This window comes from Lynx rufus, unplaced genomic scaffold (genome assembly GCF_022079265.1).
Source record: "Lynx rufus isolate CCGP_SWC_20201006 ecotype Redwood Valley unplaced genomic scaffold, mLynRuf1.p SCAF_8, whole genome shotgun sequence".
Taxonomy (NCBI): domain Eukaryota; kingdom Metazoa; phylum Chordata; class Mammalia; order Carnivora; family Felidae; genus Lynx; species Lynx rufus.
The window spans coordinates 120,412,676-120,426,953 of NW_025814896.1; the positions used below are offsets into that span (position 1 = coordinate 120,412,676).

The following is a 14,278-nucleotide window of genomic DNA, read 5'->3' on the forward strand; positions in this document are numbered from 1 at the left end:
TAGTTTTTCTGTTTTATTATTTTTTTCTTTCAAGTTTTTATTTAAATCGCAGTTAGTTAAATATACTAGCTTTGATTTGTTTTTTCTACTTACTAGTGTTTATTGTGATGTCTCTTCCTATTGGATGGGGTCCTCCAAATGTGGGGCAATAGGCATTGAAACAATTCACCTGAGGCAGAACCTAGGCGATAGGCGTTTATTGAACACACTGCAAGGGAGCAGCAGACAGGACCCTAGAGGAGAGGCTGTCTGACTTGAGGCAGTGGTTGGGGGCTGTTTTTAAAGGGGGGAAGGTGAGGAGGTATGGGGATGTATGGAATTTTCCCTTTTTTGGTAACTGCCTGGTTGTAAGTACCCCTTGGTCAGTTAGTGCCTGTGGATGTTTGGAGATGGGTTGCCTGATGTCTGTATTCAGCCAAGGGGTTGCCTTGCTCTGCATTCATTGCTCAAGTCTGTTTCCTAAAAGCGGCCTTTACATTTACATTAGTTCAATTCATTTCTGTTCACTGGTATATAGGTTAAAAGAATTTATTTCCATTTTACTGTTGAAAATCATTTGTTTTGAGTAGATTTCCTTAATTCAGGATGAGATTAATTGGTGACATTAGTTGGTTTTATTTGAAGTTAAAAGTATAACTGGTAGTACAGAAGTGTGAGGGATTATTTTTCTCTAAGTGCCACTTTGTAAGATTAGGATTATAAACATGTCTCGGGCCTTGTGGGACCTTTGGGCCAACACACTGGTGTCCCAGCACTTAATCAGTAGGGATCTATGAAACCCGGAAAACGTTGGAAAAAACATAACAGAGGTTTGCTTTCCCACTGCTTGGTTTGTGAACTGAAAAATCGTATGCGCAAGCACACATACTATCTACCAAGAAATAAATGTAATTCGTTTTTTTAAAAAGATTATAAGCAGGGGCTTGATGAAGTTAAAATGCAGCCTTAATGTTTATTTTTCAAACAGTGTCTTATTCTTAATATGTTCATCTTGTAGGATATAGCCCTAGGAAATCTTGGTTCCTTATTTTGTGACTGTGGGCACTATTCCCAAGCCCTTCCTGTACACCCCCTACCCTGCATCCTCCCCTCCTCAGCTAGCTGGTTTATTCTCAAACTTTTCATCACAAAGGACCATTCTCTCCCCCCTCCTCTGTCCTTTGTGTACTGATACCTATGTAAAATACATAAAAAATGGCCCAGCAGTGTCAGATTTCTATGAAAGTGTCTAAATGCGTATTCTCACTGTTGTTATTTCTCTTGTAGCAGACCTGTATTTGAACGGCAATGGTTTAGCTGGACCACATTTAAACAGCAGTGGTTTAAATGATTTGTCAACCTTAGAAACTGTTGGGGATGCTGTATTTCTTTAACAAGCCCTTGTTTTGAAATGAGAGTGGAAAATAACTGCACCTCCATAAGTAAATAATTAACTATAATGATCCTTCACTAGCACTGCAGAGGCATTATGCCATCTCTAGCCACTGCGCACAAACTTCTGCCCCTTGTGTCAGTATAGATTAGTTTTACCTGTTTTAAAATTTTTGATTATATATATCCAAAAAAGTGCAGATATTGTAAGTATACAGCTTGTTGAATTTTCACAAATGGGACAGCACCATGAACCAGTATTCAGATCAAAGAACAAAATAGCGTCAGCACCCCAGTGGCCCTCTCTGTGCTCTTGTAAGATTTCATCCAAATTCTTGTGTATCTTATTTATATTCCTTAAAAAAATTTTTTTTATTTTTAAATATTTTCATTAAAATTTTTTTCTCTTTCATGTTTACTTATTTTGCGGGGGGAGTAGGGACAGAGAGAGAGAGAGAGAGAGAGAGAGAGGGAGAGAGAGAATCCCAAGCAAGCTCCTTGCTGTCAGCACAGAGCCCAACATGGAGCTCGATCTCATGAACTGTGAGATGATCTGAGCTGATACTGAGTCAGACGCTTAACCGACTTAGCCACCCAGGTGCCCCTATTCATCAGATGCTTAAAACTGAAGAGTATTCTATTTTATAAATATTTCCCAGTACCTCAATTTATTTATCGATTCTACCATTGATGAACATCAGGTTATTTCTAGTTTTTGCTTATTTTATTAACTTTATTGTGAATGCTTTTGTGTATGTCTCCCCACCCCCCCCCACCCCCATTTCTTTTGGTATATACTTGGGAGCAGAGTTAAGTGTAGTGTGTATTACCAGACAGTTTTCCAAAGTGCTTGTACCAATTTATAGTCATACCAGTAATGTATGAGAGTTCAACTAATATTTCACATGCTCACCAACCGTCAGTCTTTTACATTTTAGACTTTGGTTACTGTGTAATAGTGTCCCTTATGGTTTTAAATTCTATTTTCATCATGGCCAACAGAATTGGACTCCTTTTCATTAGTAATCATTTGGATGGCCTCCTTTGTGCAATGCCTTTTCCAGTGTTTTCAATTTTTCATGGGTCATCTTTTCCTTAGTTCTTCATATATTACCTAATTGAATGTATATCTTATAAGTAACTTCTCCTTTGTGGCCTTTTTTATTTTCTGAAAACTTTATTTTGATGAATACAGTTTCTTAATTTTAATATCATCCAGTACATCCCTAAGAAGATTGACTCTCCCACTGACACGAAGATAGTTTCTTCTGGTCCATAAAACATGTCTTAACAGATGTAAAGGAATGGGAATGATATAATGTCTGCTCTCAGACCGCAGTGAAATTAAACTAAGAGTCAGTAATAGAGGGACACCTGGCTGGCCCAGTTGGAGGAGCATGCAACTCTTGATCCTCAGGGTTGTGAGTTTGAACCCCAGTGGGATATAGAGATTACTTAAATAAATACAAAAACTTTTAAGAAAAAAGAAAAGAAACAGAAACAACACATTTTTGAATAACACATGGGTCAAAGAAGAAAAGAGAAATTTTTTAATGTTTTGAACTGAATGAGAATGAAAACACAATGTATCAAAAGTCATGGTATGCAGTGAAGAAAGCGGGGGTTAGAGGGAAATTTAGTTTAGAAAAGAAGAAAGATCTCAAATTAGTAATCTGTGCCTCTACTTTAAGAGTGCAGAAAAAGAAGAGCAAATAAAATCTAAATTAAATCTAAGCAGAAGAAAAGAAATACTAAGAATTAGAGCAGAAATCAATGAAATTGAAAGCAGAATATTAGTAGAAAAGAATCAATGAAACCAAGAGCTGATTCTTTGAAAAGATCAATAAAGCTAAGAAAGCTAATTATGAATATCAGACATGAGAGGCCATCATTAAAGATCCCATGGACTTAAAAGGATAATAAAGGAATACTATGAACAGTTTTTCTTATTTTTACTCTGAACAGTTTTATGCCCACAGATTTGATAACCTAGATGAAATCGATCAGTTCCTTGAAAGACACAATCTGTCAAAACTCCCACAAGAAGAAATAGACTGTCTGAACAGGCCTGTGCCTGTTGAAGAAATTGAGTCAGTAATTACTTACCTTCCAGAACAAAAAAGACCAGGCTCACTTTGATTCCCTAATGAATTCTACCAAACATTTAAGGAAGAAATTATACCAATTCTGTATGATCTCTTGCAGAGGATAGAGGCAGGGGGAATACTTCCTAACTCATTCTGTGAGTCCAGCATTACACTAATACCAAAACTAGACATGAGAAGAAAACTACAGACCAATGTCTCTAATGAACATGGATGCAAAAATCGTCAACAGAATATTTAGCAAATTGAATCCAATGATTTATAAAAGGAATTATACATCACTACCAGATAGAATTTATCCTAAGTGTACAAGGCTGGTTTAACATTCAGAAATCAGTTAATGTAGGGCCATCTGGGTGAGTTACAGCCAAAGTAGTTACCAGGAAACAAATCAGGGCATTGAATACCTCTTATCAATAAATAAAAATAATATACATACAACCAAGAAAGCTAGAAAAAAGAAGAACAAAGTAAAGCAATAAAAAGCTCAACAAAATTAAAATGGAATTTACTGAATTTGAGAGGGGGGACAATGATAGAAACAGTTTCAAAATAAATGAATAAAAGAGACCAGCTTCACTGACCTTTAAAAAGAGAAAAGATATACATATACAAATTCAGATTGAAGTAAATACCAAAACAAAAGTTTTAAACCACAAGACTTTTTCACAAGCTTTAAGAACTCAGATGAAGTGAGATGATTTTGTAGGAAAACAGGATGCATAAAAATTGAACCCAGTAGAGATAGAAAATCTAAACAATAAAGTTTCATGCAAAAAGGGATATAGAAGAGCTCCCCTTCAAAAGAACACATACTTGAACAGAAATTCATTGTTCACAGACTATGTTTAAAGATCAAACAATCCCAATGTTTTTAAAACTATTCCAGTACAGGAAAAAAGGTCGTCCAGATTCTTTTTCGAAGTAAAATTTTAAAACTTTCCACAAAGTACAAAGCTGTCTTGTGAACGTTGAGGGAAGATCTTAAAGGTTAACCTACAGAATCCAGCCATATGTTAAAAAAAATTATATATCCTGGGGCGCCAGCGTGGCTCAGTCAGTTAAGCGTTGACTCTTGGTTTTGGCTCGGGTTGTGGTCTCATGATCTGTGGGTTCAAATCCTGCACACACACGCTGGCTGTGTGTGCATGCTCTCTCTCTCAAAGTAAATAAATAAACTTAAAAAAATTATATATCCTTAAAAAATGGGGTTTTAGGTTGTAAGTATGATTCATTACTGGGAAATCCATTATACTTTATCATATTAATACAGCTAATATGGAAAATCTTATCTCTGTACTTGCTGAAAAGGCCTTTGTGTAAATTCAGTACTCAATAAAATTGAGAATTGGTGGATACTATTTTAACATAATAACTTAGTCAAAAAAAACAGCATCTTAATGGGGAAACACCAGTGGCTTGCCCTTAGGTTAGAACAAGTCAAGAACAAGGTGCCCAGTATCTCAGTTCTTATATTCCAACACAAGTAAGCAAGAGAAAGCCGTTGGAACAGTGAGCAACAAAAAAAGGGGAAAGCTGCTTCTGTGTGTAGATGACACATACAATTATGAATCTGACAAAAGAATCCGTGGAGATAAAGTCTGATAGAGAAGGGAATTTAGATTTTTTTTTTTTTCAACGTTTTTTATTTATTTTTGGGACAGAGAGAGACAGAGCATGAACGGGGGAGGGGCAGAGAGAGAGGGAGACACAGAATCGGAAACAAGCTCCAGGCTCTGAGCCATCAGCCCAGAGCCCGACGCGGGGCTCGAACTCACGGACCGCGAGATCGTGACCTGGCTGAAGTCGGACGCTTAACCGACTGCACCACCCAGGCGCCCCAAAGAGAAGGGAATTTAGAGCTGTATTTTCCAAAACGACGAAAATGGATTCATTTTTCACACCATACTCCATGAGAAGTTTCAAACAAACGAGAGATACAATGTAAAACATGAAACCAAGTACTAAAAGGAGAAAAACATGGGTGAGCTCCTTTTAAAACCTGAGAATAATAAAACTTTTTAAAGTGTTTCTGGAAGCATATATTTTTATCCGTTGACTTAGCAAACTCACCTCTAAGAATCAATCCTCAGACACTGTCGACAATACAAAATAGCATAGCTTAAGACTAATGCTTCTCAATCACATAGATTTTATTATGACACAGATTCCTGGGCCCCACCTTCCAAGTTTCTGATTCAGTAGATCTAGACTGGGATCTAGTAATTTGCATTTCCAACAGATGTTTTGCTACTGATGGTGTTTTTCTTGGTACAATACCTTAAAGAACCACTGATTAAGACATTGTAGTAATAAGAGCAAAAGACAAGAAAGAATGGACATACTCACCAAAGTCTGGTTGAAGGAATTATGGTACATCTGTACAGTGGAATTCGGTGTAGCTATTAAAAAAGGAATGTGGCAGATCTCTGTATTCTCTTCTAGAATGTTCCACAGGATATATTAGTTAAGTTAAAAAAAATCAAGATTTTGAACAGCTTACAGTGCAGATTTTTTTTTTGCTTAAAAAAAAGAGTAAAAGTATTAAAATATATACACTATGTTTTTGCCAAAACAAAAATACAAGCAAACAAAAATGGAAGGATAGTTAATACAAACCATTTCCTAAAAGGGAAGAGAAGTAATAAAGTAGTGTAGATAGGGGAGGGAGCTAGGCTTATATGGAAGTAACTTGTTTTATTGCTTTACATAATTAAAACAAGTTTTTAAAGTGTACTTTCTAGAAATATGAAACAAAGCAAACTGAAGTATATGTCAAATTTCTGGCATAATGACATACGTAAGTTGTTTGGGATCTATCTTAGGTGTAGGAGTCCAGACACAAAGACATCTTAAACCATATTTGAGTAGTCTTGTTTTCAGTAATTATATTGGTACAGTTTCTTTGCAACTAGATGTATATTAGAAAAACATTAATAATTACAGTACTGTTATTAGGAACCAGGGTTATCAGGGAAGAAGGGAAGTGATAGAAGTATAAAATCAGAAAAGTTAAGTGACAGTCCTGTAATATAAAATTAAAATTTGTTATCTGTGCATGAATTTTTCTCCTTCTAAAAAAAAAAGACTTTCGGGGCGCTTGGGTGGCTCGATTGGTTAAGTGCCCAACTTCGGCTCAGGTCATGATCTCATGGCTCCTGAGTTTAAGCCCTGTGGGCTTTGTGCTGCCAGCTCAGAGCCTGGAGCCTGCTTCAGATTCTCTGTCTCCCTCTCTCTCTGCCCCTCCTCCACTTGTACTCTGTCTCTCTCTATCAAAACTAAACAAACATTAAAAAAATTAAAAAAAAAAAAAAAGACCTTTCTTGTTCTCACCATTAAAGTCCTAGAACCAGTGGTAACCCTGTAGCAAGTGAGTACCCCCTTCGGTGCAGCACATGGTCTTTTTATACTATTTCCTATTTGAAAGATATCAGTGGTCCTTGGAGAAGTGGCTGATCCAAGTTGGGGGAAAAAAAATGCAAGGTTGCCTCGGACTCTTTCTTGTTAGATAGCAAGGAGAAGCAGTTGGTTACTGCTGAGGCCATGTCCTAAAGATGGTTTACAACTTACAGGCTCTCACACTAACTCAAAAGGGGACAATCTGAGTGCCAAATTTGCAATGATTGTTTTTGATTTAAACATCTCAAATGTATAAACATCTATGGATTGACAATGACACTTTAAAATCATTTTACATACTGTTACTTTTCTGAGATTGCTATAACAAATTAGCACAAACTAGGTGCCTTGAAACATTTATTTTCTCACAGTTCTGGAGAATGGAAGTCTGAAATCAGGTATCAGCAGGGCCACATTCCCCACAGAGGCTCTAGGGGAGAACTCTGTTTTTTGTATTTTTTTAGCTTCTACTGGTTGCTGACTTACTTGCCTTGTGGCCACATCACTCCAATCTCTGCCTGTCTTCACATCGCCTTCTTTTCTGTCTGTCCTCTGTGTCATTGGATTTAGGACACTGAGATAATCCAGGATGATCTCATCTCAAGATCCTTAACTTAATTCCATCTGCCAAGACTCTTTTTCCAAATAATGTGACATTCACAGATTCTGGGGATTATGACATAGCTTTTTTGGTGGCCACCATTCAGCTCACAACAAATACCCACTCATTCTGAAAACAATACTAGTTTGCAGGGCGCCTAGGTGGCTCAGTCTGTGAAGCGTCCCTTGGTTTCAGCTCATGTCATGGTCTCACAGTTTGTGGGTTCGAGCCCCACACTGGACTCTGTGCTGACACACTGGGATTCTCTCTCTCTGCCCCTCCCCGGCTTGTGCACACACACACTTTCTTGTCTCTCTCAAAATAAAAATAAAAATAAAAAAATGAAACTATGCTCAGTTTGGATCTTAGCTATGCCCCTTACTGTCTGAGTCCTTTGGCAAACTAATTACATTTCCTGATATGTAAAATTTAGCTAACCTCACAATATACAGAAGAATGTGTATATTTACATTTTTGCATAAATATATGTCCTTAAAAATCTTTTCATATTTTTTCTTTGTGTGGAAAAAGGTCAGCAAGGATGCCAACCCAAATACACTACTTAGTTATCTCTGAGGGGAGAATTGGAGGAGTTTGGGTGGGAATAGAAAGCGGACTTGGACCCACCTTAAAGGGTAGTTCAGTGAAATCCTGTTCACATGAACCCAGCACACTATTAGATACACACAAGATACTTACTTTTGGTTCTTATTAATAAACTTGTGTGTGAAAACAGTGTAGCCACTAAAATGCAATCTGAGAGGGAAGTTTCTCAGCATGTGTTTAAATCTTGTTTGTTGTTTGTAGTTCTGAGCCTTAAATATATGAAAGGACAGTTTCATAGACGTTATGAGACCGGTACTTGGCATAAGTCAAATCTGGGAGATACTCCTTACTTGGTGGGTCCTGAAGTTTTCGTGATTTATTTTGGCTGGCTTTGAGACGTGTTTATGGTTTCATTTGTTAGAAAGGGCTTTTGCCTTAAGGGGGAACAGTCCAAACAGTTTGCCGTGGTAATACGGATAGCTTTTATTGTTCCTTTTTTCAGGCTGCAAAGTGGAATTCTTATGTTCTCTAAGGGAATTATTTTGTTTTCTGTTTATTTTTAGGCAGTATTTGAGGTAGGTAAGGAAATGCGTATTTTCAGATTTCTGCAAACCATTGACGAGAAAGTGAGCATAGTCAAATATTAATAGTGTTTAACTTTATTTTCATTATGTCCCTTTAAAAACATCAGTTTAAATGAAAAAGATAGGCAATAACAAGTGTTGACAAACATTAGAACCCTCATACATTCCTGTGGAATTATAAAAATGGTATAGCCGTTTTGGAAAACATTTTGACAGTTCCTCAAAAGTTAACCATAGACTTGCTGTAAGACCCAGCAACGCCACTTTAAGATATGAACCCAGGAGAATTGAAAACATCTGTCCAACATGAAATTGTGCTGATGAGTGTTCTTCACATCATCGTTCAGAATGGCCAAAGACGTAAATGACCCAAGTGATCATCAGCTAATGAATAAACAAAATGCAGTGTGTGCGTACAATGGCATATTATTTGGTGATAAAAAGGAAGTATTGATCCATGCTCTGACATGGATGAAACTTCAAAACATGCTAAGTGAAAAAAACAGTCATGAAAGAGCACATATTGTTTGATTCCATTTATATGGAATGTCTAGAATAGGCAAGTGCATAGGGACAGAAAGTAGATTACTGACCTCCTGGGATTAGAGGCATAGTTAGGGGAAACAGGGGTGACAGCTAACCAGTATGGGGCTTTATCTCAGTAAAGCTGTTATTTTTTAAAATTGGTCCGCATAAGTAGACTGAGGATGTGGTTTCTTTTTGCTGCTCAGTTATCTCAAGAACTACCCAATTTTATTCTTGTATGATAGATTACAGTGAGCTTTTTTAAGCATCACACTTACTGTATGTCAGTTCTTTCCCATATATAAACCCTGTCATAAGGGTGGAATGCAAAGCCAATACCAAGTCTGACAAGTCAACCTTCTTAGTATTATCTGCTCTTGTCCTCTTGAAGTGTTACCTATTGTGTATTCCTTTGTTAGGACATCTAAGAATCCATGGAAATGCTATTTTCCAAACCTTGTGTATTCCAATGAGTCATGCTTCTGCACTTTTATATCAGGTAGCTACCTACCAACATACTTTATATGGTATCTTAAAGCTCTTTAGCCATAGCTAAATGAGATGCCATTTTGCTATCCAGGCCTTTATAGTCCAGCTGCCATGGAAAGGAGAAGGTGTCAGTAAGCACACACTCTGTCAACACTATTCCAGAGTCATTACCAGCAGCAGCAATTATTATTTTATTATTAAAGGGTCTGAATCAGCAATTTCGTCATCTCTCGCCGTGAGCTGCATGCACTGCTGAACTTTACGGAACCTAAAACTGTAATTGCTATTTATTAGAAGAGGACAGGCTCTTGAAGGGGAAACCCTCATTCACATAAGACTGATGTTTGGCTCAGCTCTGATGGGGTATAAAACAAGTAGTGATGAGTAGAGAGGGGTTATACCCTGTGCAAACGTCCATTGCTACCATTAGAGGTATCCTACAACCCTCTCACACTGACTGGTGGGCCTGAAACTATTGATTTAAGAGATGAAGGAATATAAGAATTAAAGCTGTTCTAGAGTTTTTGAGGTGGAATGGCCTTATTGCCTTCATTTTAAAATAGGGAAAACTGGACCCTTTCTGTCAGCCCAGGGCCCTTCCACCGTATCATGTTGTCATCAGATTTACCTTAAGACACACATACTGTACAACAGGCTCTAGAATCTTTTCTCAGTTTTATCTAATTTGATGACTCATGGTTTATATTCTTCCTGCTTCAATCAATCTATTGAAAAATAAAAAAATGAAAAGTAGTGAATACTAACACCCATCCCTTCCCCGTCCTATCATCCTTCACTAGAGCTTTCTGAGGAAATAAACTGAAAAGGGAGGCTGTTGCAGTAGAACTCCAAAAAGAAGATCCTTCCCAAAAGTGTTTGGTCACAGTTCTTAATACAGGTAGCAGCATATGATTGGGGAAGGAATGGTGCTTGATAGCAACTCTGATAACCACCTTTTTTATTGTCATTTCCCCCCAACTAGTATCGTCTAGACTGTCACAACCATCCTCTCCCCAGTCAGGCTGCCCATCACCTACCATTCCAGCAGGTAAAGTCATTTCTCCATCACAGAAGCACAGCAAGAAGGCACTAAAACAGGTAATCATGCTAGTCTGTGTTTAACAGAAGTATTATGTTCTTGATTAAAAATGCATGATTCTGGAAGTCATTGACAATTTCTTGAAAGGACATTAGGTCCTTTTAAGGAAAAATTTCATGTAGTTTCCCAATCTGGATTTAGTAATATATGTACCTCTGTGTTGTAGGTTTGTGGTAGATAGTCTTTTTATCACGTTTAAAAAGCTCTTCATTTGTGGGGCACTGGCAGGCTCAGTGGTTGAGTGTCTGACTCTTGATTTTGGCTCAGGTCATGATCTCACAGTTTGTGAGATTGAGTCCCTCATTGGGCTCTGTGCTGACGGTGCAGAGCCTACTTGGGATTCTCTCCCTCTCCTTCTCTCTTCCTGCCCCTCCCTGGATCTCTCTCAAATAAATAAATAAACATTTAAATAAAAAAAAAAAAGCTCTTCATATGTTCCTAACTTCCTGAGAAGCTTTTGTTTGTGTGCATGTTTGTTTGTTTTAATGTTAATTTTTGAGAGAGACAGTGTGAGTGGGGAAGAGGCAGAGAGAGAAGGAGACACAGAATCTGAGCAGGCTCTAGGCTCTGAGCTGTCAGCACAGAGCCCAACGAAGGTGAGATCATGACCTGAGACACTCAACTGACTGAGTCACCCAGGAGCCCCTGTTTGTTTTAAATTATGAATAGGTGTTGAATTTTTTAGGTTTGTTTTCTTCATCATTTATTGAGATGATCAGGTAGCTTTTCTCTTTAAATCTATTGAAACACAGAATTCCATGGCTAGATTTTCTAATGTTAACATATACTTAGCTTTCTGGAGTAAACTCTACATGTTGTTACCTGTTTTTGAATACGTTATAGAATTTTCTTTTTTAAGATTTTTGTTGTTTTCTTGTACAGTTTTGGACTCAGGATGGTTCTAATATAATAAAGTAAGTTGGGTAGCTCTCTATATTTTTCTAGATTTTTGGAAAACAATTGTAGAAATTATCTTTTTCTTGGAAATTTTTTAAATCTCACCTTTTAAAATTGTTCTAGCATTTCAGTTTCATCTATTTTTAGTGGTCTCATTTGATTCCTGCTTTTTGAACTAATTTTAGAAAAAGGGTTTTTTTGGAAATTTCTCTTAAAAATGGTCCATTTTACTTGATATTATTTTTATTTTTCATTATTTTTTAAGTTTGCTTAATTTGAGAGCAAGAAAGAGCATGTGGGTGCCTGCGCTTGAGCAGGGGAAGGGGCGGAGAGAGAGAATCCCTGTGAGATCATGACCTGAGCCAAAATCGAAAGTCAGAGGCTCAAGCAGTCCACTGAGCTAGCCAGGGTCCCCTCACTTGATTTTTAAAAATACGTATTTATCTGTGGGGCAGTTGGCTGGCTCAGTCAGTAGAGCATGCGACTCTTGATCTTGGGATTGTAAATTTGAGCCCCATGTTGGGTATAGATAAAATCTTTAAAGAAAATTGTTTAAAGTTGTGTGTAGCGTTCTTTTATGTGTCCTTTTTGTTCCTCAGTGTTGTTCGTTAATCATGTATCTTTTTTCCCAGTGCTCCTTAGCCATCCGTCTATTTTGTTGGGCTGTTCAAAGACCTAGCTTTCAATTTTTTAAATGCAAAATGATCTATAAATACAAACTCACTAGTAATTAATGGAACCTTAACAGACTACTTTTATCCTCAGATTGGTATACACAAGAACTTAATTTGTAATATCAGGCATTGGCAGGTATGTAGAAAAATGTCTAATGGCAGTTTGACGGTGGAATATAAATTATTGTAGAAAGAAATTTTGTGATGTCTGTTAAAATTTTATTTTATTTTTAAAGTTTATTTCTTTATTTTGAGAAAGAGAAACATAGAGCATGAGCAGGGGAGTGGCAGAGAGAGAAGGAGAGAGAGAATCCCAAGCAGGCTCCTCACTGACAGTGCAGCCATGAGGTCATGACCTGAGCCACAGTAGAGTTGGATGCTTAACTGACTGAGCCATCCAGGCGCCCCTGTCTATTAAAATTTTAAGAGCACATATCCCATGACTAAGCATTTGAACATTTTGGAACTTAGGTTAGGAAAATACAAATAAATACACATATCAATTACACACACACACAAATATTTGTGTTAAAGTTTGTAATAGCAAAAACTTGCAAGTAGCCTAATATATATCAGTTAGGGAATTCCTTATGTAAATGATGGCATATCTATATGCTGGACAATTATGCAAGATTAAATGTTGGTAATATGGTTGTTTTATATATATAGACATGGAAGCATCACAACACTATAATGTTGAATCACTGAAGTTATATTACAACATGTAGAGCATGATGCCATTGATAAAAAAAAATACATATCTGCAAAACAATATTATATTTTTAGTAGAAATACACTCATAATGTCAATGTTAAAAAAAAGGTCAATATGGAAAAATAAATTGATGTTTGTAGTTATCTCTGAAGATTAGGGACAAGACTGAGTGATGGTCAAGGGAGTTTAGCTTTATGTGTGAATTAAATGGTAAAGATCGTAATCATGTATTATCTATATAATTGAAATTTTAAAAATTATGTAGATCTTAAAGTATTTAAAGCAAAAGTGCTTTTTTATTAAGAGTTTCAGAAATTCAATAACATTAATTGCTGTCTGCCTGGATAATAAATACACTATTTTATTTTGTATAAAAATACAAAATAGCACTTGTATTTTCATAAATACTTTGGAGGATTTTAAGAAGTATAAGATGGGGCGCCTGGGTGGCTCAGTCAGTTGAGCGTCTGACTTCCGGCTCAGGTCATGATCTCGCGGTGTGTGGGTTCGAGCCCCACGTCGGGCTCTGTGCTGATAGCTCGGAGCCTGGAGCCTGCTTCAGATTCTGTGTCTCCCTCTCTCTGCTCTTACCCTGCTCGCGCTCTCTCTCTCTCTCTCAAAAATAAATAAACATTTCAAAAAAAAAAAAGAAGTATAAGATGCTTTTTTCCACAGGAAAAGGCAAGTATTTTCCTTAACCTTGTTAGATAATCCACAACATGTTTACTACTCCTGTATTATTACACTCCTATAATCCCAAGGGTCAAATGTATTGGAAGAATTCCAGTATGGGAAATTATGTAAATAAGGTTGGTGGGATGTAAAGTAAGGCCTTGCCTTCAGTGTATGTTTTGTATGGTATTAGATGAGGAAAAAATTAGTTCAACATAAGTTATCCTTTATGACAATGAAGGGTTGTTTTTGCTGTTTGGTTTTTAATTTTTTTTATGTTTATTTATTTTTGAGAGAGAGACAGACAGACAGAACATGAGTGGGGACAAAGGCAGAGAGAGAGGGAGACATAAAATCTGAAGCAGGCTCCAGGCTGTGAGCTGTTGGCACACAGCCTGACTCGGGGCTCAAACCGTGAGATCATGACCTGAGCCAAAGTCGGACAGTTAACCGACTGAGCCACTCAGGCAACCCCCGTTTTTTAATTTTAAAATAGAATTAGGAACACTGTTTGTAAACTACTGAGGGAGAAAAAGAACTGAGTACACTTCCTAAATAGAGAGGCTATAAGTTACTCTGTTTCCATCATGTGTCTGAATTTA

The 14,278-nt window shown here is 37.1% G+C and overlaps 1 protein-coding gene across 4 annotated transcripts in view; it reads left to right on the forward strand.

Moving 5' to 3' along the window:
* ASXL2 (ASXL transcriptional regulator 2) overlaps positions 1-14,278 on the forward strand; it is a 131,179-nt gene that overhangs the window by 87,984 nt on the left and 28,917 nt on the right. For all 4 annotated transcript variants that reach the window (XM_047068681.1, XM_047068682.1, XM_047068683.1 and 1 more), the window contains one exon: positions 10,603-10,718. In XM_047068681.1, the coding sequence (XP_046924637.1) occupies positions 10,603-10,718 (116 nt within the window). The remainder of the gene's footprint in view (positions 1-10,602; positions 10,719-14,278) is intronic.